The 23,788-nt window shown below is 42.2% G+C and overlaps 1 protein-coding gene and 1 non-coding gene across 2 annotated transcripts in view; one reads left to right on the plus strand and one right to left on the minus strand.

Moving 5' to 3' along the window:
• Window positions 1–17,283, plus strand: part of LOC124619455 — an 88,272-nt gene extending 70,989 nt beyond the window's left edge. The window contains exons 6-7 of the mRNA XM_047145851.1: window positions 4,647–4,700; window positions 16,125–17,283. Of these exons, the coding sequence (XP_047001807.1) occupies window positions 4,647–4,700; window positions 16,125–16,196 (126 nt within the window). The 3' untranslated portion in view covers window positions 16,197–17,283. The remainder of the gene's footprint in view (window positions 1–4,646; window positions 4,701–16,124) is intronic.
• Window positions 17,284–22,754: 5,471 nt separating this feature from the next.
• Trnat-ugu lies at window positions 22,755–22,829 on the minus strand. Its single transcript has one exon. It is a non-coding gene; the product is annotated as a tRNA-Thr (tRNA).
• Between the last annotated feature and the right edge of the window lie 959 nt (window positions 22,830–23,788).

Here is a 23,788-nt window from a genome sequence, read left to right on the forward strand (position 1 = left end):
AGCAGCTCAGCATGTTCGGTCAGCGGGCTGCTTGCCCTCTTAATAAAAAAAAAGCTGAGTAAAGGAATCAACGATCAACTTGAACGAATGTCTTGTGACGTCCACCCAGACCGAACGCGATGAACTATATTGAAAAAGAAAGAAAAAAATATGGATAGAGCGTATGCCATGTAAGCAGGAGATCCCGGGTTCGAGTCCCGGTCGGGGCATACATTTTCAACTGTCCCCGTTGATGTATATCAACGCCTGTCGACAGCGTACGGTCATGATTTAATTATCAGTCCTTAAATCATACGGAAAGCAATGAGCGCTCATGATATTGCCAATAAGCGGCTCTTTTTTATGTGCAGACAAAAAAGCAAATTTCATGCTCAAGTACCCACAGGGGAATACTGTGACGATCGGCGGAACCATGTCTGTTGCAACAGGCAGCAAGAACTGACCACTATAACATGCTGGGAGACAGGACCTTTCTACGAAAACTTGGCGCCTCCTAGAAGGCCTCCATTACTTGATTTTGAGACGCCGTGAAAACCTTTTCCCGACCAAACAGTACATTGCTGAGCATTCCAGACTCACTCCCTTCCTGCGAGGAATTCAATAATTCTCCGTTCCAAGCGAAAGTAGCAATTTCACACAATAAACGATAGCAAGTAATCGTAACAGAGATGAAACAAAGTCTTGAGCAATATGTGACAGTCTTGTTACAAATGTTTCCATCTTTTCTTGCACAGTACACCTCCTGCTTCCTGCGGGTATGATACTTCTCTGGTCGACATCACTCTTGTGTCAGCATCCCTAATCAACTAGTATTGCCCCCTAAATTCCCTTGAAAAGTCATTGAACACATTCCTTAGGTAAAATATTTATCGACTGCTGACTAGCCTGAAAATTTCGTACACAATGCTGCACATGATAATTAAGTGTTAATGTACATCCTGCACGCACATGTAAAGTCACACACCACTCTAGCGTGTTTAAAATTAGGCACAGGGATTAGTAAGCAGTTCACTCACGTCACCATGTTATTAAAGTAATTCAATATTCAGGAACTGCTTGAACTTTATCATCAAGTTACACTGTCACAACAAAATTCAGTAGTCTCAGTACCACGTGTATTACTTCTTGTCTGCTTTGCATAGTGCTCATAGAGCCCATGCAATACCACGATATGGCTACCCAATTCATCACCGAACTACCCACCGCGTGTTTCACTCTTGGGATGTAAACTCGGCCAGAAGTTCGAACCAATGTGAAACAAAACTCAACCGATCAAATGACTTTCTTCCATTATTCCAGTATTCAAGCTTTATACCTTCGACACCACGTTTTCCTTTTAGAGGCATTTGCGTCACTGATTGGTTTTCTAATTCCATCTCGCCCTGCAGATCTCTACTTGGGGAGCTCCCCTCGTGATGTTTGGGTGCTGCTAGGGGTCGCTAGTGTGCATTTACTCTTGCACTTATCTTCCTCTCATTTTTTGTCGCAATCCTCTCCAACGACCATCTCGATGACTCAACAAACGCTTTCGCCCGCGTTGTGACGTAGCGGTGGATATTTTTTCTGTTTTCCATGTATGCGATATAAATCTGTGAAGCGCTGTCTCTTTGAACACCAAACACTTCGGTTGCCTTGGTTACGGAAGCACCCACCATACGAGTACTAACAATTTGCCCACGTTCGACTCCACGTAGCGTCAACATAATGCACTTAAAACTATACAGAAACTGTACTGACCACTTTTGACATTTGTAAGGTATTGAGAACTTTTTATCGGTGTCTTTCGCAGTCAGGTACAACAGTGCAACATCCAGACTTGGCCAGCATCTGTACTTATGTTCAATAGTGCATTTCTCGTGGTGTTCCCATCTTTTTTTCCAACTCCTGTATCTCTGTATGTTTGAGAAATGGGCTCTTGGGAGACAGCCGCCTCCAAGTGTCCACTGCATGTAGTTCTCATTCAAAACTGGTTGAATTAGACATTCATCCACTAAAACAGTTTGAATCGAATTGCCACTGACAACCCTTTATATTCGTCTCTGGCATGTATCAATTAGCATCTTTTTACTTCCAGTTACTTGGCGGCGAGTAGTACAGCATTTTTTGTAGATACGACGGAACTCCCGCGAGAATAGAGCAATGAATCGCAGCAATTCATTCACAGTGTTGTCATGGGAACGTCCAAGCACTATGGCTGTTTCTGCGATACTGTCATCCATCTGTCATACTTGCTAAAAACAATCTAAAACTAAGAACCCATAAATATCCCTTTACTTAAAACAATCGCTTTCGGGAGACTTTGCTATCGTCCTTAGGTCTTAATTTTTTTTTATTATGAAACGTGTTCATTCTAAGTTGGATCAGACGCCAAGTTGTTAGAACTGTATTTTATCCGCATGACAACTTGGCCTGAGGTCGAACTTAAAATGAACTCGGTTGGTTGCTTGACTGATTTGGGCAAGACGACCAAACAACGAAGTCATTGGCACAGTCGATTAGGGAAGGATGGGGAATGACATCGGCAGTTTCCTTTCATGGGAACCATGCCTGAAGCGGTTTAGACAAATCACGGACAACCTAAATCAGGACGGTAGGACGACAGCTTGAACCGTCGTCCTCCCGAATGGGAGTTCAGGTTGATGACCACTGCGCCACCTCGCTCCGTGCACGCGTTTCAAAACACAAAGATTTTGTAAAATATGAAGATGACAGCAAAGTCTGCAAAATCAGGTGATTTTAAATAAAGAAATAGTTATGCAGTCGTCGCTGTACGATGTTTTTAATACCTGGAACTACTTCTACATAATCTAAAGCGCACTCTGAACGACGAATTGATCGTTATACAATATTTTGTACGATGAGACTACGTATCTGGACCAACCTGGCGACAATATTTTGTGCAATGAAACTACGTATCTGAACAACCTGACGCCAAATGTTCACTACTGGCTATTAAAATTGCTACACCAAGAAGAAATGCAGATGATAAATGGGTATTCATTGGACAAATATATTATACTAGAAATGACATGTGATTACATTTTCACGCAATTTGGGTGCATAGATCCTGAGAAATCAGTGCCCAGAACAACCACCTCTGGCCGTAATAACGGCCTTGATACGCATGGGCATTGAGTCAAACAGAGCTTGGATGGCATGTACAGGTACAGCTGCCCACGCAGCTTCAACACGATACCACAGTTCATCAAGAGTAGTGACTGGCGTATTGTGACCAGCCAGTTGCTCGGCCACCATTGACCAGACGTTTTCAATTGGTGAGAGATCTGGAGAATGCGTTGGTGAGGGCAGCAGTCGAACATTTTCTGTATCCAGAAAGGCCCATACAGGACCTGCAACATGTGGTCGTGCATTATACTGCTGAAATGTAGGATTTCGCAGGGACCGAATCAAGGGTAGAGCCACGGGTCGTAACACATCTGAAATGTAACGTTCACTGTTCAAAGTGCCGCCAATGCGAACAAGAGGTCCCCGAGACGTGTAACCAATGTAACCCCATACCATCACGCCGGGTGATACGCCAGTATGGCGATGACGACTACACGCTTCCAATGTGCGTTCACCGCGATGTCGCCAAACATGGATGCGACCATCATGATGCTGTAAACAGAACCTGGATTCATCCGAAAAAATGACTTTTTTCCACTCGTGCACCCAGGTTCGTCGTTGAGTACACCATTGCAGGCGCTCCTGTCTGGGATGCAGCGTCAAGGGTAACCGCAGCCATTGTCTCCGAGCTGAGTCCATGCTGCTGCAAACGTCGTCGAACTGTTCGTGCAGATGGTTGTTGTCTTGCAAACGTCCCCATCTGTTGACTCAGGGATAGAGACGTGGCTGAACGATCTGTTACAGCCATGCGGATAAGATGCCTGTCATCTCGACTGCTAGTGATACGAGGCCGTTGGGATCCAGCACGGCGTTCCGTATTACCCTCCTGAACCCACCAATTCCATATTCTGCTAACAGTCATTGGATCTCGACCAACGCGAGCAGCAATGTCGCGATACGATAAAACGCAATCGCGATAGGCTACAATCCGACATTTATCAACGTCGGAAACGTGATGGTACGCATTTCTCCTCCTTACACGAGGCATCACAACAACGTTTCAACAGGCAACGCCGGTCAATTGCTTTTTGTATATGAGAAATCGGTTGGAAACTTTCCTCATGTCAGCACGTTGTAGGTGTCGCCACCGGCGCCAAACTTGTGTGAATGCTCTGAAAAGCTAATCATTTGCATATCACAGCATCTTCTTCCTGTCAGTAAAATTTCGCGTCTGTAGCACGTTATCTTCTTGGTGTAGCAATTTGACTGGTCAGTAATGTATTTACCACACCTTGGACAAAGTAGATTGCATCCAGTTCGTTTGAGTGTGACATACATGTAACTTCTCCAGAATAGTCAGAGGCTCGTTTTTGCATCTTACATTCATGGTAAGTATGTTTTCCCTTATGAGGACACGTACAATTAAAAATTATTTTCGGAGTTAATAGTGAAGATGCCAGAATATTTGAGAATCGGTTCTTTGTTCTTCTGCAAGAAAACCCGACATGTGGTGAACTTCTACTGTCCTCCTTTAATTACTTAAGAGATTTGTAAGCTGACTCGCTGTTTACGTTTTTCAGGGGGTGGAAGACCGTCATCCGACGCTGGTCGCTAAGAAGTACCACATTGAAAAGGTAAGCATGCCGTGTAATTTACGTACTGTTATATTCTTAATCATGGGAATCGAAAAATTTAACTAATGCTACAAACTGAACAAAGCCAAGTTTTAAGGAATTAAAATTCTTACGAAGTTTTTGCTTTTCTTCATCACTCCCCATGTTTAGTTCGCCTCCATAGATTAGCAGACAGTGTGTCTCTAAGGAGGGGGACATCCGTTCGATTCCCGATAGTGACAGTGATTTTGTTCTTGGTGAAAGGATTAGGCTAGGTGCTACCAGCCTGAAGGCTCCACTTACTGAGCTACTCGAATCAAAAGTAGGGCTTCAAGATCAAAAAGCCGACAGTGGCTGAAAGGGCGGCGTGCTGACCACATGCCCCTTCGCCGCGACTAATGACTCATTTGACAGGTCGTTACACGGCGACCAATCAGCGTTCAGTAGTCTTGATGGCCAGGTCGGATAGTTTTATTTCACACCTTGTTTGTCTCCAAAGTCTTCTCCTCCTTTTCAAACATGTTTCAAAATTCTTCATATTACCTCCAATTTTAAAGAAAATACACAATCATTTCAGTTTCTTACAGTTTTTTGGAGACAGTACACTAATGTTCACTAAACTTTCAATACCTAGAACGCTGCGTGGAAATGGAATAGACGTACCCTGAAGTACCCAGCGTAATGAGTATTCCATGATATTTCGATATTTCAGACTGGTGTTGTCGACTTCTTGCCACGATATTTCGGCTGAAAATCGAGCAGGCATCTTTAAGTGAGCTTTGGGACTGGAGATTTCACGTCACTATGTTTGCATCAAATATCAGTACAGCGGTGCAGTGCCCTTTGTTGAATATTGTTCAGCTTGAGGACCGCTTTCATATGTGTAAGAGTGGAAATGCGAACCTGTGAAGTTAAAATTCAATGACCAGGCTGACAGAATACAACTTTACCTTGTATAAACATAAACATGTCTATACAAGGTGCTACATTGATAGTGACCGGGCCAAATATCTCACGAAATAAGCATCAAACGAAAAAACTACAAAGAACGAAACTCGTCTAGCTTGGAGGGGGAAACCAGATGGCGCTATGGTTGGCCCGTTAGATGGCGCTGCCATAGGTCAAACGGGTATCAGCTGCGTATTTTAAAATAGGAACCCCCATTTTTTATGACATATTCGTGTAGTACGTATAGAAATATGAATGTTTTAGTTGGACCACTTTTTTCGCTTTGTGATAGATGGCGCTGTAATAGTCACAAACAAATTGCTCACAATTTGAGACCAACAGTTGGTAACAGACAGGTTTTTTACATTAAAGTACAGAACGTAGGTACGTTTGAACATTTTATTTCGGTTATTCCAATGTGATACATGTACGTTTGTGAACATCATTTCTGAGAACGCATGCTGCTACAGCATGATTACCTGTAAATACCACATTAAAGCAATAAATGCTCAAAATGATGTTCGTCAACCTTAATGCATTTGGCAATACGCGTAACGACATTCCTCTCAACAGCGAGTTGTTCGCGTTCCGTAATGTTCGCACATGCATTCACAATGCGCTGACGCATGTTGTCAGCCGTTGTCGGTGGATCACGATAGCAAATATCCCTCAACTTTTTTTCGTTTGACGCTTATTTCGTGAGATATTTGGCCCAATCACGATCAATGGACCACCCTGTATACTATGTAAATACAAGTTGTTGTTTAATGTTGTTAGCAACAATCTGGATAAGTAATTGACCGATTTTCTTCAAATTTTTACGCAGTGGTCTATTAACCATCCAGAAGAACGTAGGATGCAAATTTTTTAATATACCGGTAGATTCATTTTTGGTAACAACGTTAAACAATGTGGTGTCTTTATATGGTAATACACTTGATATATAACTGGGAAAAGTTGTTATCAAATATCGCGAAAATTTCCTGAGCGATTCACTTGAAATTTTAGAGGATACTATAATAAACACACATAAGGAAGATATTTTTAAATATACAGGGTGTTAGGGGTGTCAATATAGATATTACGATTATTGGTACACTAGTACGAACCCACTGCAATGTGTCTTCCCACAAATATGTCACCTAACTCACTATCCGATGTTCCCTGTACAGTCGCAACTGCACCACTAGGTATACCATACCTGTCAATATAGTCTAACCGTTTTGCATCCATGCATCCACGTTTCAACACCTAACCTGCTGTCCAGAAGAGAATAAGCATTAATGGCTTGTTCTTGACACTTATTCTTGAAGGAACTAACCAACCTAAAAACATACTTGTATTTATAGCTACAGTTATTCGTCATAAAAAGAAGTAAGTACTAATGTAATGTTATTTGTTACACAGTCGCAGTCACCAATAGAAACAACAGCTATATCCCCCATGCCCTGTATATAATATGTAAATCTCTACAACCTAGCCCAAACCACTGAGGACAGAAACTTCAAATTTGGAGAAGGTGTGGCTCTTATAATGTAGGCGCCGCTTAAGAAAGAATTTTTCGAAACTCCAACCGTACAAGGTAATATATGGGATAAAGGGTGTTTAGAAAAAGCCGATATTAAAGCAAATCCGAAGCTAAACTTATGAAAACTGGTATTTGGTTTCTCGATCAGAAATAAATAAATACATGTTTCAGCAGTGAAATAGTGGGTGAAAGCGTTTCTTGAAAATATATCATTATTAAGGAACTACTGCAGTATTTTAAAGCTTCATTATGAACACCGACATTGACTTTTAGATTGTTGTTGTTGTTGTTGTTGTTGTGGTCTTCAGTCCTGAGACTGGTTTGATGCAGCTCTCCATGCTACTCTATCCTGTGCAAGCTTCTTCATCTCCCAGTACCTACTGCAACCTACATCCGTCTGAATCTGCTTAGTGTATTCATCTCTTGGTCTCCCTCTACGATTTTTACCCTCCACGCCGCCCTACAATACTAAATTGGTGGTCCCTTGATGCCTCAGAACATGTCCTACCAACCGATCCCTTCTTCTAGTCAAGTTGTGCCACAAACTTCTCTTCTCCCCAATCCTCTTCAATACTTCCTCGTTAGTTATGTGATCTACCCATCTAATCTTCAGCACTCTTCTGTAGCATCACATTTCTAAAGCTTCTATTCTCTTCTTGTCTAAACTATTTATCGTCCATGTTTCACTACCATACATGGCTACACTCCATACAAATACTTTCAGAAACGACTTCCTGACACATAAATCTATTCTCTAAGTTGACAAATTTCTCTTCTTCAGAAATTCTTTCCTTGCCATTGCCAGTCTACATTTTATATCCACTCTACTGCGACCATCATCAGTTATTTTGCTCCCCAAATAGCAAAACTCTTTTACCACTTGAAGCGTCTCATTTCCTAAACTAATTCCCTCAGCGTCACCCGGCTTAATTCGACTACATTCCATTATCCTCGTTTTGCTTATGTTGATGTTCACCTTATATCCTTCTTTCAAGACACTATCCATTCCATTCAAATGCTCTTCCAAGTCCTTTGTTGTCTTTGACAGAATTACAATGTCATCAGCGAACCTCAAAGTTTTTATTTCTTCTCCATGGATTTTAATACCTACTCCGAATTTTTCTTTTGTTTCCTTCACTGCTTCCTCAATATAGAGATTGAATAACATCGGGAAGAAGCTACAACCCTGTCTCACTCCCTTCCCAACCACTGCTTCCCTTTAATGTCCCTCGACTCTTATAACTGCCATCTGGTTTCTGTACAAATTGTAAATAGCTTTTCGCTCCCTGTATTTTACCCCTGCCACCTTCAGAATTTGAAAGAGTATTCCAGTCAACATTGTCAAAAGCTTTCTCTAAGTATACAAATGCTAGAAACGTATGTTTGCCTTTCCTTGATCTAGCTTCTAAGATAAGTCGTATGGTCAGTATTGCCTCACGTGTTCCGATATTTCTACGGAATCCAAACTGATCTTCCCCGAGGTCGGCTTCTACCAGTTTTTCCATTCGTCTGTAAAGAATTGGCGTTAGTATTTTGCAGCCGTGACTTATTAAAATGATAGTTCCGTAATTTCACATCTGTCAACACCTGCTTTCTTTGGGATTGGAAATATTACATTCTTCTTGAAGTCTAACGGTATTTCGCCGGTCTCATACATCTTGCTCACCAGATGGTACAGTTTTGTCGGGACTGGCTCTCCCAAGGCCGTCAGTAGTTCCAATGGAATGTTGTCTACTCCCGGGGCCTTGTTTCGACTCAGGTCTTTCAGTGCTCTGTCAAACTCTTCACGCAGTATCGTATCTCCCATTTCATCTTCATCTACATCTTCTTCCATTTCCATAATATTGTCCTCAAGTACATCGCCCTTGTATAGACCCTCTATATACTCCTTCCACCTTTCTGCTTTCCCTTCTTTGCTTAGAATTGAGTTTCCATCTGAGGTCTTGATATTCATACAAGTGGCTCTCTTTTCTCCAAAGGTCTCTTTAATATTCCTGTAGGAAGTATCTATCTTAACCCTAGTGAGATAAGCCTCAACATCCTTACATTTGTCCTCTAGCCATCCCTGCTTAGCCATTTTGCGCTTCCTGCCGATCTCATTTTTGAGACGTTTGTATTCCTTTTTGCCTGCTTCATTTACGGCATTTTTTATTTTCTCATTTCATCAATTTAATTCAATATTTCTTCTGTTAGCTATGATTAAGTTGTGCTCTGTACAAAATTCTACCAGGCGGCTTCCTCTTTCATTTCTTACCCCCAATCCATATTCATCTACTATGTTTCCTTCTCTCCCTTTTCCTACTGACGAATTCCACTCACCCATGACTATTAAATTTTCGTCTCCCTTCACTATCTGAATAATTTCTTTTAGCTCTTCATACATTTCTTCAATTTCTTCGTCATCTGCAGAGCTAGTTGGCATATAAACTTGTACTACTGTAGTAGGCATGGGCTTCGTGTCTATCTTGGCCACAATAATGCGTTCACTATGCTGTTTGTAGTAGCTTACCCGCATTCCTATTTTCCTATTCGTTATTAAACCTACTCCTGCATTACCCTTATTTGATTTTGTATTTATAACCCTGTATTCACCTGACCAAAAGTCGTGTTCCTCCTGCCACTGAACTTCACTAATTCCCACTATATCTGACTTTAACCTATCCATTTCCCTTTTTAAATTTTCTAACCTACCTGCCCGATTAAGGGATCTGACATTCCACGCTCAGATCCGTAGAACGCCAGTTTTCTTTCTCCTGATAACGACATCCTCTTGAGTAGTCCCCGCCCGGAGATCCAAATGGTGGAATATTTTACCTCCGGAATATTTTACCCAAGAGGACGCCATCATCATTTAACCATACAGTAAAGCTGCATGCCCTCGGGAAAAATTACGGCTGTAGTTTCCCCTTGCTTTCAGCCGTACGCGGTACCAGCACAGCAAGGCCGTTTTGGTTACTGCTACAAGGCCAGATCAGTCAATCATCCAGACTGTTGCCCCTGCAACTACTGAAAAGGCTGCTGCCCCTCTTCAGGAACCACACGTTTGTCTGGCCTCTCAACAGATACCCCTCCGTTGTGGTTGCACCTACGGTACGGCTATCTGGATCGCTGAGGCACGCAAGCCTCCCCACCAACGGCAAGGTCCATGGTTAATGGGGGGGGGGGGACTTTTAGATTACAATAAACAAATACGTGTTTCAGAGTTTCTGGAAATTCAGCCCCTAAGACAGTGCAATAGGTGATGAAAATTTTTAAGAAAATATTTCATTACATTAAAAAATTATTGAAGTTAAACTTATGAAAATTGGTTAGAGGATGAAAGTTGCTATGGAAAGATCTCCACAGGAATGCAAAGGCATAGTTAACAAAAACTTTGGACTCTAGCTACCAGAATCGCTTTTTAGTCAGAAGTGCATTCGGACAAGATCATGCTTATAGGGCCTTCATTACCATTGAAAGCTTAGAAGGTGTTGCAATTTGTGAAAAAATTTGTTAACAAAAATCTCAAAGTTCTTGGTCGATTTATTTTAAATTTTTACACTATACAGTAATAAACAATGGCTGTAACTACAATAGCAGAGCATGTAAACCGTTAGATAAATTGTTTCTCCCATGAATATGTTCTTTCCCATTATTGTATACACTACAATGTCTTGTTCCTTTTTTTTCTTCCTCGCAGTCGGCTTTACAGAAAACGAGAAAGTTGAGTTTATGAATTATCAATTTATGATTAGAGTACTACCATGGAATCTGAATTGTGTGAAACTTCAGATCCGTACCCTTTCGCAGATAAAAACTATTCGAAATATTTTCACTGAAGTTACTATGCCCACCGATCCAGGGGTTCCAGATCTCTGTCTCTCTCTCTCTCTCTCTCTCTCTCTCTCTCTCTCACGCGACATACAAACGAACCCAACGGACTTACCCATTTATGTTAAGCAACTTCAGTTACCAGTCAAGGTTTCCTTTGTCATTGCAATTAAAAAAAGGTTCAAGGTCAAAGAGAGGGGAGAAGAGGAGATGGGGAGAGAGGAAGGGCGGAGGAAATGAACGTATGTGGTGGTAGGAAATGGATGGAGAGGAGGTGCGGAGAAAGGGATGTGAAGTGGAAACAGACAGAGGGCAGCAGGTCGTGCACAGAGCGGGGGAAAGGGGGGGGGAAAGGAAGAAGGAGATGGATTAAGTATGAGGGAGGACGGGAGAAGTTGAGGATGTATATGCAGTTCTCATATATACTTAGTAATTTTAAAGCATTGCCGGTCTCGCTAGTATATGTATACATACATTAGGCTTTCACACTTTTTGTTTGGGATTTATTTTCCCAGATCGAAATCTGAAATGAGCACCATCTTCCGGTTTTGAATAAAGTTTCTGGGAAGTTTTCTTTGGTTGTAGGGCAAAGGCCGCCACTGTAAATACCCTGCCAAATATTCCGATTTGGGGCTCACTATGCCTCACTACCGGGGCTCGCCTAGCATTCGGCTGAGAAGTCCCCGTTTCTTCAGTGGCTCACTAGTCGAAAAGCACGGTTTACTTTCAGAGGCAAGGACTGAAAATAATGAATAGAGAGAAAAACTGACTTGCTAGACGTTAATGTTCGTGAAGAGACTTCCCACGTCTTATCCAGATTGAAGCCACCATAACGACAAACAAAAACCTTTTCTAAGCATACATTCTAATTTTCATAGAGTTGTTAATAATGTGATCCCAGAAAGATCTCATCAACGTCAACATTTTCGTGGCAGAATAATCCAGAGGAGTTCCTTATTATTTATGCATTGTTAGTAATTTGAAAGAAGCAAACAAAATCTTGTTTATTGTGGATTATAGTAAAACCAATGAACAGTAACTTATTAACAACAACTCATAAATTTGTGAAACTGCCAAATTATGCAGTTTGTATATTATTTAATACAATGATACGTTTAGTTTGTTATATACTAAACTTTTCGTCAGTATAGTTCATTTCTTAAATCTTCATATTTGTCTATACCTACTTACCAAATTGTAAAAAATGTAGAAAAAATTGCGAAAAGGTAGTTCCGGAGGGAGCAGAGTAGGGTGCAGCTTTGGCAGTCCTGCCAAGGACGTAGAATGCCCTCCGTGTGACTTAGTGTGATTTAGTCGACAACTAAAAACTACAGTTTCGACAGACAACAGTCTACTGTAGAGTTCCACCATGTGTTGATAGACGTGTCTTTTCTTAGCTGAGACATAACACGATCAACAAACAAACAAACAAAAATGCTGAAATCTTATTTCAAAATGAGAAATTCAGTTTCTAATCTTTCCTTATATACAAAATGGTACTACAAAGGGCAAAAATTGTAGGGGAAGGCAGATATCAGAACACGTATAAGTGAGGAGTTAGGGTGCAAGTACTGAGATGAAGAGCTTGGCTCCACAGAGGGATTTACGGCGGGCCAATTAAAATGAGTCAGCCAACAGATGATTGAAGAAGACACGTATGTATACCGTGTGAAAAAAACTGAAGCGTCCTGAAGGAGTGTAAGAAACTAAATCAAACTTGACGAGTTGACACGGTATGTGACGGTATTTCAGTGATTACAAAATCGAGAACTTGGCACTATGAGCACACTTACCAATATGACGTTCCATCCCCTCTGTCCTGGATCCACACAGTGACTCGGCTGGGAAGGGTGTCATAAAGCCGTTGTATCCTGAGGCAAACTGGTCCACAGCTACTGTAATTGATCCTTAATATCCTCAACTGTGGCACTGGGGCAGAGTTGACGTCCGAGCTGGTCCCACACATGTTCTGTCTGGGACAGATATGGCGATCTTTGTGACCACTGAAGTATCTGAAAATCGTACAGGTATTTCAAGGAGACAACGTGCCATGTGGAGACTACCACTGTTCTGTTGAAAAATGGCGACAGTGTACTGCCACATGAGAGTTAACACCTGAGGCCGATGGATGTATGTGACGGGCGGTTTTGCCGTTGGAATTCCCTCAGCCACAGACAGCCTACCTATTAGTGGTAGATAGATCCGTGACTCATCGCTAAATACACTGCGTCGTCATTCATCAGCAGTCCTTGCTTCTTAGTTACGGCACAACTCCAAACGCCGCCATTTTGTTGTGGTATTAACAGAAAGTTGCCCTGTAGCTGTAGCAGTACCAGTCTCTTGGTGAAGTACCATCGCGGGTGTAGGAACGTCGTTAGTGCCTTTGGTGCAGATGGGAGCTCCAGGCTTGGCTCGGCGTAAGTTCCGACTGATGGGCCGAGGGACACGGCAGGCATCTGGTCCGGAGCTGTATGACGTTTTAATTTTCTACTTCTTTACTGCTTGCTGGAACTCCAGCCACGACTCGAGTAAGCAGCGGGTGAAGGAGTACCTGCGTGCGCTTGGTGGACATGTGACCCGTGGATGCAATCTAGTTCCCTCGATAGCAGTGCCGTCGTTGTACGAAAGATGAGACTGCCCCTGGTGACGTCTGCTAGCATTTAGCTTGTCAAGTTGTCAACAGATAGTCTGTAGACAATACCTTGTCCACAACATATGATGTACTAGTGAGGTGCGTAAACAATCTCCGAGGAAGGGTGCCTGCGCGACAAGGCAGGTTTCCTGCAGAGCACACACGTTGAGCTGTAAGCCGATATGGTCACAGACGGCGAGATACTTTAATCCTCAACCTTGCACCCAAAACCCGGTACCACTTGAGCTTAGGGGCAACAAAAATTTGATTTTTCAATATTTCGTATAGTTATAGATCGAATTTAAAAATTAAAAATGCTGTAAATAACCTACTCGTTTAGAGGTATAATGTCATATTAAAAGTTTTAACGCAATAAGACAAGTATTACACTTAGAAAAATCTGTGTTTATCCACATGCACCACATCTGGCAGCACACAGATGCTGGACTTCATTCATCCAATATTTGAGAAAGAGAGCACTTAGCGACTTTAAACAAACTATACACATAATTTCAAGTCCCTACAGAACTTTTTTTAGCTGACGCCCCCTTGCAAAATTATGAGAGGCAAAAAGTTTATCGCTTACTATTTTTCCGCTGTTCCTGTAGCCAAACTTCAACATCAAGTATGACGTTTTAATTTTCTACTTCTTTACTGCTAAATCTATTTGCAATATAATTTTCAGAGGAGGAATGGTCAGTAATCAGGTATATGACAGAAACAACCCTTTCGAAGCAAAAATGTCTAGTAAACATGGAGTCTAAAACGCATACCTTTAGAATTATGAGCACTTAATCTTATATGCTGTGAAACAAATCCTTTCTACTGTAAGCTCTTTGCTTTCCATATTTTGAGAGAAAGTAGTATGGACTAAAACAGAAGTAATTGTCTAGTAAACATTAAAATTGCTACACCGAGAAGAAAAGCAGATGATAAACGGGTATTCATTGGACAAATATACTATACTAGAATTGACATGTGATTACATTTTCACGCAATTTGGGTGCATAGATCCTGAGGAATCAGTACCCAAAAAAACCACCTCTGGCCGTAATAACGGCCTTGATACGCATGGGCATTGAGTCAAACAGAGCTTGGATGGCGTGTACAGGTACAGCTGCCCATGCAGCCTCAACACGATACCGCAGTTCATCAAGAGTATTGACGGGCGCATTGTGACGAGCCAGTTGCTCGGCCACCATTGACCAGACGTTTTCAATTGGTGAGAGACCTGGATATTGTGCTGGCCAGGACAGCAGTCGAACATTTTCTGTATCCAGAAAGGCCCGTAGAGGACCTGCAACATGTGGTCGTGCATTATCCTGCTGGAATGTAGGGTTTCGCAGGGATCGAATGAAGGGTAGAGTCACGGGTCGTAACACATCTGAAATGTAACGTCCACTGTTCAAAGTGCCGTCAATGTGAACAAGAGGTGACCGAAACGTGTTACTAATGGCACCCCATACCATCACGCCGGATGATACGCCAGTATGGCGATAAAGAATACGCTCTTCCAATGTGCGTTCACCGCGATGTCGCCAAACACGGATGCGACCATCATGATGCTATAAACAGAACCTGGATTCATCCGAAAAAATGACTTTTTTCCATTCGTGCACCCAGGTTCGTCGTTGAGTACACCATCGCAGGCGCTCTTGTCTGTGATGCAGCGTCAAGGGTAACCGCAGCCATGGTCTCAATACTGCTGCAAACTTCGTCGAACTGTTCGTGCAGATGGTTGTTGTCTTGCAAACGTCCCCATCTGTTGACTCAGGGATCGAGACGTGGCTGCACGATCCGTTACAGCCATGCGGATAAGATGCCCGTCATCCCGACTGCTAGTGATACGAGGCCGTTGGGATCCAGGACGGCGTTCCGTATTACCCTCCGGAACCCACCAATTCCATATTCTGCTAACAGTCATGGATCTCGACCAACGCAAGCAGCAGTGTCGCGATACGATAAACCACAATCACGATAGGCTACATCCGACCTTTATCAAAGTCGGAAACATGATGGTACGCATTTTTCCTCCTTACACGAGGCATCACAACAACGTTTGACCAGGAAACGCTGGTCAACTGCTGTTTGTGTATGAGAAATCGGTTGCCAACTTTCCTCATGTCAGCACGTTGTGCATGTCACGCCAATCTTGTGTGAATGCTCTGAAAAGCTAATCATTTGCATATCACAGCATCTTCTTCCTGTCGGTTAAATTTTGCGTCTGTAGCACGTCATCTTAGTGGTGTAGCAGTGTTAATGGCCAGTAGTGTAAATTATTTTTTTTAAGTAGCCAGATGTTTGAAGCTGTTGCACACATTGGAGGTATGTCTTTAGAACACAGTCTTTAGAATTCACATACACTTTACTTCAATTACAGTGAACAAAGTAAATGAAATATTCTGCCCATGTTGTGACCGGGTTCTTCACAGGTGGCGACGCATCTGGTCGTGCACTCCACCAACCGGTTTGTGGGCTTTTGAGTGTAATCTGTAGTCGTTAATTGTCACACTTTTTACTATTACAGGACGAGAATCCATTTCTGCATGGAGAGCGGCTGCCTGTGGCTGCGAAAAAGGGGAACAACGTCCTTTACTGATCACCTGCACCGCAGACTGGAATAGCATGCGGTCCATAGCAGATCCGCGCTACTCTCCCACGCCAGTCGGATCTCAGAGCTGGCAGGGCCGCGTCAGGGGGCGAGTTGTGCGGCTCTGAGGCCGAGCGACCGCCCAGAGGCGACTCTTCTCACACCGACAAATCTTACATGAGTCACACTGTACGCTCAACCACTGCTATTTTTATCCGGAATTGAATACGTACATTCCTAGGCGTACACGCAAAAGCTGCGTGCTCAGACACGTAATAACAGTACCCTTCTCACATTCATACTCTAACTTCATTCAGCGCCAAAACCTAGGCCTTTCAAGACTCCAAGACTCCAGTATGGCCGGCGTCCAACATGAAAGCTGCTGATCCATCAGTAACACAACAAACAAACCTTTTGCCAACGATACATATCTGCAACATAATGAACTCCCCGATTACTATATTTTATCAGTCGTTCAACCATTATGACAGTGTTGAATTATCAGTCATTTTCAGTGACATAAGAGCTAGTGAACCGTCACATATCAACTGGAATCCCTACAGAATTGTTATATTTATCTGGAAAGATGTTATTGCCACCTGTAGCTTTTTCTTAACAGTATAAGGAAAAGACAGATTGCTACTTACCGTAAAGATGACACGTTAAGTTGCAGACAGGCAGAGTTAAAAGACACTTACACATTAACTTTAGGCCTCAGCATTAGTCAGAAAAAGAAAGAGAAACACGCACACATTCATTCACACTAGCAAGCACATGTCAGCCACACACGACCACCATCTCTGGCAGCTCGGACCAGAAGGTGTCATCTTTACAGTACTTAGCAATCTACCATTTCCTTACGTTGCTGATATTCCAGCCTGGAGTTCTCATAGTTTGTAGCTGTTTTAACTTACATATACACACAACGACTCAGCAGTTTGGCCTGTTATCACATAAACTTCACATAATCATGTATTAGAAATTTCATAAACTATGTACCTAAGAAAGAAAAAGCACAGGCCAACGTATTCATTCCAAAGAAAGAAATAAGTGTAGTGAGTGTTACAAAAGTTAACATTAATAATTTCTTCAAATATTTAGTCCTTTAATGTCCCTTTCCATTTATTTATCAGTTTTCCTTTATCTAGTTCCTGCCTATTCGGTTCCTGATTACCAAAGACGTAAAATATTTCTACATAAGGCTACAAGACCACACAGTACTACATCCATTACAGTACCCAGTGCTTAGATCTATGCAAATTGATATAATGGACAAAGACAAGAGGAATTTAGACGTCACTATCAGTTACAACCAAAACGAAAAGTATATTCTCTAGGTTTATTGTAGAGAGAAAAATAGATGTTGACACACGAGCATACTTCACATCAGCAACAATAATTATTGCTGCACCTACAGGAATTAAGGTATTCAGATGATATGGAACTAAATTAAAGTTTAATCCACCATTATTATGAGCTCTAGGGTTCATTTTCCTATTCACAATGTCACAGTGTGTAAATGTTGGTGAATTTATTTCAGTTAGGACAAACTTCAGGAAACATTTCTGTAGGCAGAAACAGGAGACAATACCCTGATGTCTTCCTACACAGAAATCAAAGGCTGTTGTATAGGAAGGACTTCCTGAAATACCGTTGATGTGAGATGAAGAAAGGCAGAAAACTGCTAAATTATCCATCCAGTAGAGCAACCAGTGTAATGATCAAATAACTAACTCCACCTGGCATACATTACTGAAGGCAGTGCCACCATGGATCGCTGTACTCTAATGTTTCGAGCTATCTTTCTCTTTCCCCACCCCTCTAAACCCATCGCAAATGTACACCACAATAGCAACACTGTGCGACTACAAAATATATTATACTTGTTGTAAACTATCGTCATAATACATCTACATCTACATTTATACTCCGCAAGCCACCCAACGGTGTGTGGCCGAGGGCACTTTACGTGACACTGTCATTACCTCCCTTTCCTGTTCCAGTCGCGTATGGTTCGCGGGAAGAACGACTTCCGGAAAGCCTCCGTGCGCGCTCGAATCACTCTAATTTTACATTCGTGATCTCCTCGGGAGGTATAAGTAGGGGGAAGCAATATATTCGATACTTCATCCAGAAACGTACGCTCTCGAAACCTGGATAGCAAGCTACACCGCGATACAGAGCGCCTCTCTTGCAGAGTCTGCCACTTGAGTTTGCTAAACATCTCCGTAACGCTATCACGCTTACCAAATAACCCTGTGACGAAACGCGCCGCTCTTCTTTGGATCTTCTCTATCTCCTCCGTCAACCCGATCTGGTACGGATCCCACACTGATGAGCAATACTCAAGTATAGGTCGAACGAGTGTTTTGTAAGCCACCTCCTTTGTTGATGGACTACATTTTCTAAGGTCTCTCCCAATGAATCTCAACCTGGTACCCGTTTCCCAACAATTAATTTTATATGATCATTCCACTTCATATAGTTCCTCACGCATACTCCCAGATATTTTACGGAAGTAACTGCTACCAGTGTTTGTTCCGCTATCATATAATCATACAATAAAGGATCCTTCTTTCTATGTATTCGCAATACATTACATTTGTCTATGTTAAGGGTCAGTTGCCACTCCCTGCACCAAGTGTCTATCCGCTGCAAATCTTCTTGCATTTCGCTGCAATTTTCTAATGCTGCAACTTCTCTGTATACTACAGCATCACCCGCGAAAAGCCGCATGGAACTTCGACACCTATGTACTGACATAAACTATAAATCATACCTGCGATAAAAATTGTTCAAATGGCTCTGAGCACTATGGGACTTAACATCTGAGGTCCTCAGGCCCCTAGAACTTAAAACTACTTAAACCTAACTAACCTAAGGACATCACACACATCCATGCCCGAGGCAGGATTCGAACCTGCGACCGTAGTGGTCGCGCGGTTCTAGCCTGAAGCGCCTAGAACCGCTCGGCCACAGCGGCCGGCACCTGCGATAAATCTGCAACTATTCTGTCAACTGTCTTTCCACTGTCTGACAGAACGGTGATTATAGCAACACGTTACCGAATTTCAGGAAACTCCTAAACGAGTTTGTGCCTTGTCGGTGCGGTATGGTTAGAGGATTTTATGTGGAAAGCAATGTGCAACTTTAAGTGAACTTGAAAAAGAACACATTTAGAGAGACATTTCACTTTTACTTTCATTTTTGTGTAGCTACAATGACGTGACAAGAGTCTTGGGTTACCTCTTAACACCGTGCTCGCACCTCCTTTATGGCGTCGTGCAGCAACTAGATGGTCAACAAGTCGTTGGAAGTCCTACGAAGAGATATTGAGCCATGCTGTCTCTATAGCCGTACGTAACTACGAAAGTGTTACAGTGAAGGATGTTGTGCACGAATTGGCCTCTCGATCATGCGACATAAATACTCGATGGGATTGATGGCGAGCGATCTGGCGGAGAAATCACTCGATCGAATTGTCCAGAATGTTCTCCAAACAAGTTGCGAACAATTGTGGTTGGGTGACATGACATCGTTGCTTGGGCACATGAAGACCATGAATGATCTAGAAGCAGCCGAATACAACCAGTCAATGATCGGTTAAGTTGCACCAGAGGAGCCAGTCGATTCCACGTAAACATGTACCATAGTATTAAGGAGCCACCACCAGCTTTCACAGCGCATTCTTGACAACTTGGGTCCATAGCTTCGTGGGGTATGCGCCACACTCCGACCCTATCATCAGCTCTTATCAACTGAAATCGGGATTCATCTGACCAATCCACGGTTTTCCAGTCGTCTGTGGTCCAACTGATATGGTCCCGAGCCTAGGAGTGGCGCTGTAGGTGACGTCATACTGTCAGCAAAAGAAATCGCGTCGGTCGTCTGCTGCCGTAGCACATTAACGCCATATTTCACCGCACTGTCCGACGGATACGTTCGTCGGACGTCCCACATTGATTTATGCGGTTATTTCGCGCAGTGTTGATTGTCTCTTCACAGCGACAACACTACGGAAACCTTTTCACATGAATCACCTAAGTTACAAATGACAGCTTCGCCAAAGCACCATCATTTATACCAGGGATCTCCAAACTACGGCCCGCGGGCCGAAACTGGCCCGCGAGGGCCGGCAAACCGGGCCGCGTCAGCTGGCCGGACATCCCCGGTATCCGGCCCGCCAAATATTTGAGGTGGTACCTATTCCGCCAACAATTGAGTTTCGAGGCCTATCGCAACCAATACACCGCGACATTGTCGGAGCTCTATCTTCACAAAGCGGAAGGTCATGGTTAAACTTGTGGCTATCCAAATAATTGGTTTGTTGCATGACGCCACCACGAAATATTGACATCCCCACTGCTCTTTAAAAATTCTACATTCACTGTCAACCTTTCGTTTCTTTTCCATTTTTTGTACAGAACTCCACAAAAGACTGTAACCTGAAAATAAAATTGTGCTATTTAATGCTAATAAAACTAGGGAGTAGTCTGCCTAAACAAACTGCAATGAATTTATTTTAAGGTACTTTAATTACTAAATTAAATACTCACAATTACACTGTAGTTCCACTAAAAAATACAGTGAAAAAATACTCAAGTCGTGCTATACGTGTTTCGATTTTCAGATTTTCCTTATCTCTTCGAATTCAACCTTTGAATTGTCCCACACTTCGTCGTCTCACCTACTAGTACAGAGCATAAAACACTAAAAAACTCGTGAGACACTCGCAACATAGACACAATCACGCAACAGAACTACCAAATATATGCTCTGGCTCTGTTACTTGCTACAAAACTACATAACTAAACTTATTGCTGCGCCGCTTGAAATAACAATGCGTTGACATACACTACCTCTGTTACATCTTGCAGTAATAGTGTTGCTAACAATGATTTTGAGATTTCGTTAACTTCGCAGGACGCTTTCGTGAGGAACGTGCAGTGACATACCTTTTTGTTGGTGAAATTCGCCAGAATAAAATACGGCAGAATTTCGGTCAGGTACGTCCACCAATCAAAATTATGTAATTAAATAAAAATCTTAGTTCGTTTCAGTACTAGGTATTCCCACAACCTTAGATTTTTGCGATTTCATCTTTCCTTTAGCCTTACATTACGGTGATCATGGAGTGCTAGGCTGCTTTAATTTCACTAGGTAGATCTTGGCCCTTATGACTTCGTGGAGGAGTCAATGTGGCCCGCGTACTAAAAAGTTTGGAGACCCCTGATTTATACCATCTGCACGCGGTACTACCGCCCTCTGTACATGTGCATAGCGCTATCCAAAGACTTTTGTCACCTAACTTTTTGTTACTCACTCATAGAGAGTAATTTTGTGCTCAAAATTCTGTACACATCACACTGGTCAAACAATTTATCTGTTATCGTCGAAGATAATGTTGCTTGAGAGATCTACGTTGTAATGATCAGAGTAAGTATCAAGCAGTTCATTTGCAGTTCCTTTCACTGCCTTTACGTCATACACTGAGGGTATCTTGTCACTGGACACAGGAATGTATTCGTTGTACGTTGAAATAAGTTCCCTCTCTGGCTCTGGAAAAGTGTACTATGCTGCATCAGTTCACAGAGTCAGATTTTCCAGCAAACAAATTAAAATAATCCTCGCTTTCTCTCCGCATTCGAAGGTCGGTTGCCAATGTAGCTGGCTGCCATGTGGAGGACCGAGGCTCGAGTCGTGGTACTGTCAGGGATATATGTGTAAATCATGGAATTCTTTTAGATAAGCTAAATCATTATGGTTTGAGGAGGGCAGTGCACAAATGGTTTAACCCATACTTAACTGGAAAATGCAGAAAGTTGAAGTAATGGTTCATGTAATGTTAAAACAAAAGATGATTCCTCAAACTGGGGTGCTATCAAGTACACGGTCCCACAGGGTTCGGGCTTAGGTCCTTCACTGATCTTGATATACATTAATGACTTACCATTCCGCACTGATAAAGATCCAAAGTTAGCTCTTTTTGCTGATGATACAAGTATACTAATAACATCCAAAAACCAAGAACTAAGTGGTGTAATTGTAAATGATGTTTTTCACAAAATTATTAAGTGGTTCTCAGCAAACAGACTCTCTTTAAATTTTGATAAAACACAGTATATACAGTTCTGTACAGTAAATGGCACAACTCCAGTAATAAATATAGACTTTGAACAGAAGTCTGTAGCTAAGGTAGAATTTTCAAAATTTTTAGGTGTGTCCACTGATGAGAGGCTAAACTGGAAGCAACACATTGATGTTGTGCTGAAACGTCTGAGTTCAGCTACGTATGCTATTAGGGTTATTGCAAAGTTTGGTGATAATCTCAGTAAATTAGCTTACTATGCCTACTTTCATTCACTGCTTTCGTATGGCATCATATTCTGGGGTAATTCATCGTTGAGTAGAAAAGTATTCATTATATATGACGGTAGTATCTGTTCCTGAAAGAACAGTTACCGTGGATGACCTTGCAGCTTTGCTAGAAATGAAATGATAATTAAATAGACACGCTAGCTGCAAACAGGCGTTGATGTACTTCATTGGGGACATATTGAAAATGTGTGCCCCGGCCGGGACTCGAACCCGGGATCTCCTGCTTACATGACAGACGCTCTATCCATCTGAGCCACCGCGGGCGCAAAGGACAGTGCGTCTGCAGGGACTTATCCCTTGCACGCTCCCCGTGAGATCCACATTCCCAACGTGTCCACACCACTACATTCATAGTGCGCCTAATAGATGAAGTACATCAACGCCTGTTTGCAGCTAGGGTGTCCATTTAATTATTATTTCATTTCTAGCAAAGCTGCAAGGTCATTCACGGTAACTGTTCTTTCAGGAACAGATACTACCGTCATATATAGTTAAAATATGGCTTCCCGGCCATTGACCTTCTTGTGTGCGAACGTACACGCTATGCCCGAACTCGTACGGGACTTGGTAGATTAATCTGCCACGAGTAATGAGTATGATGAGCAATGGCAACATATATAAACAACCAGATGGGCTAGCAATGGGATCATGTATATCTGGTACAATAGCTGACGTATACATAAATCACTTAGAACAAAAATTATTTAACAGCCGAGAACCTTGCCAAAAGAAAATTGCATTTTATACGAGATATGTAGATGACACTACCGTTAGTGAAAGGGGATGCCTAAGACATCAGACATTCTAAATTACTTCAGTAATCTACATGAGAAAATTGAATTTACAGTGGAACATGAGCAAAATAAAAGCATCAACTTTCTGCACCTAAATATTACAAGACGCAACAACACATGCACATTCAAAATTCATAGGAAAAACACAATGACTGACACCACAATCCCTGCAACTGCATGTCACCCAAATTCCATAAACAGGCAGCATACAAGTCAATGCCAAATAGGGCAATTCAAATACCACTGAACCAAGAAAACATGCAACAAGAAATAAACACAGTGAAGAAGATTGCAGTTGCCAATTGGTACTATGCTTCCATGGTTGACACAATTCTAGACAAAGTGAAGAAAGGCCTAGGTACAAACTGCACCACAGAAGAAAACGAGAAAAACAAATGTATACCTAGTATCCCATACATTGGCATTGTA

This window comes from Schistocerca americana, chromosome 6 (genome assembly GCF_021461395.2).
Source record: "Schistocerca americana isolate TAMUIC-IGC-003095 chromosome 6, iqSchAmer2.1, whole genome shotgun sequence".
NCBI classification, from domain to species: Eukaryota; Metazoa; Arthropoda; class Insecta; order Orthoptera; family Acrididae; genus Schistocerca; species Schistocerca americana.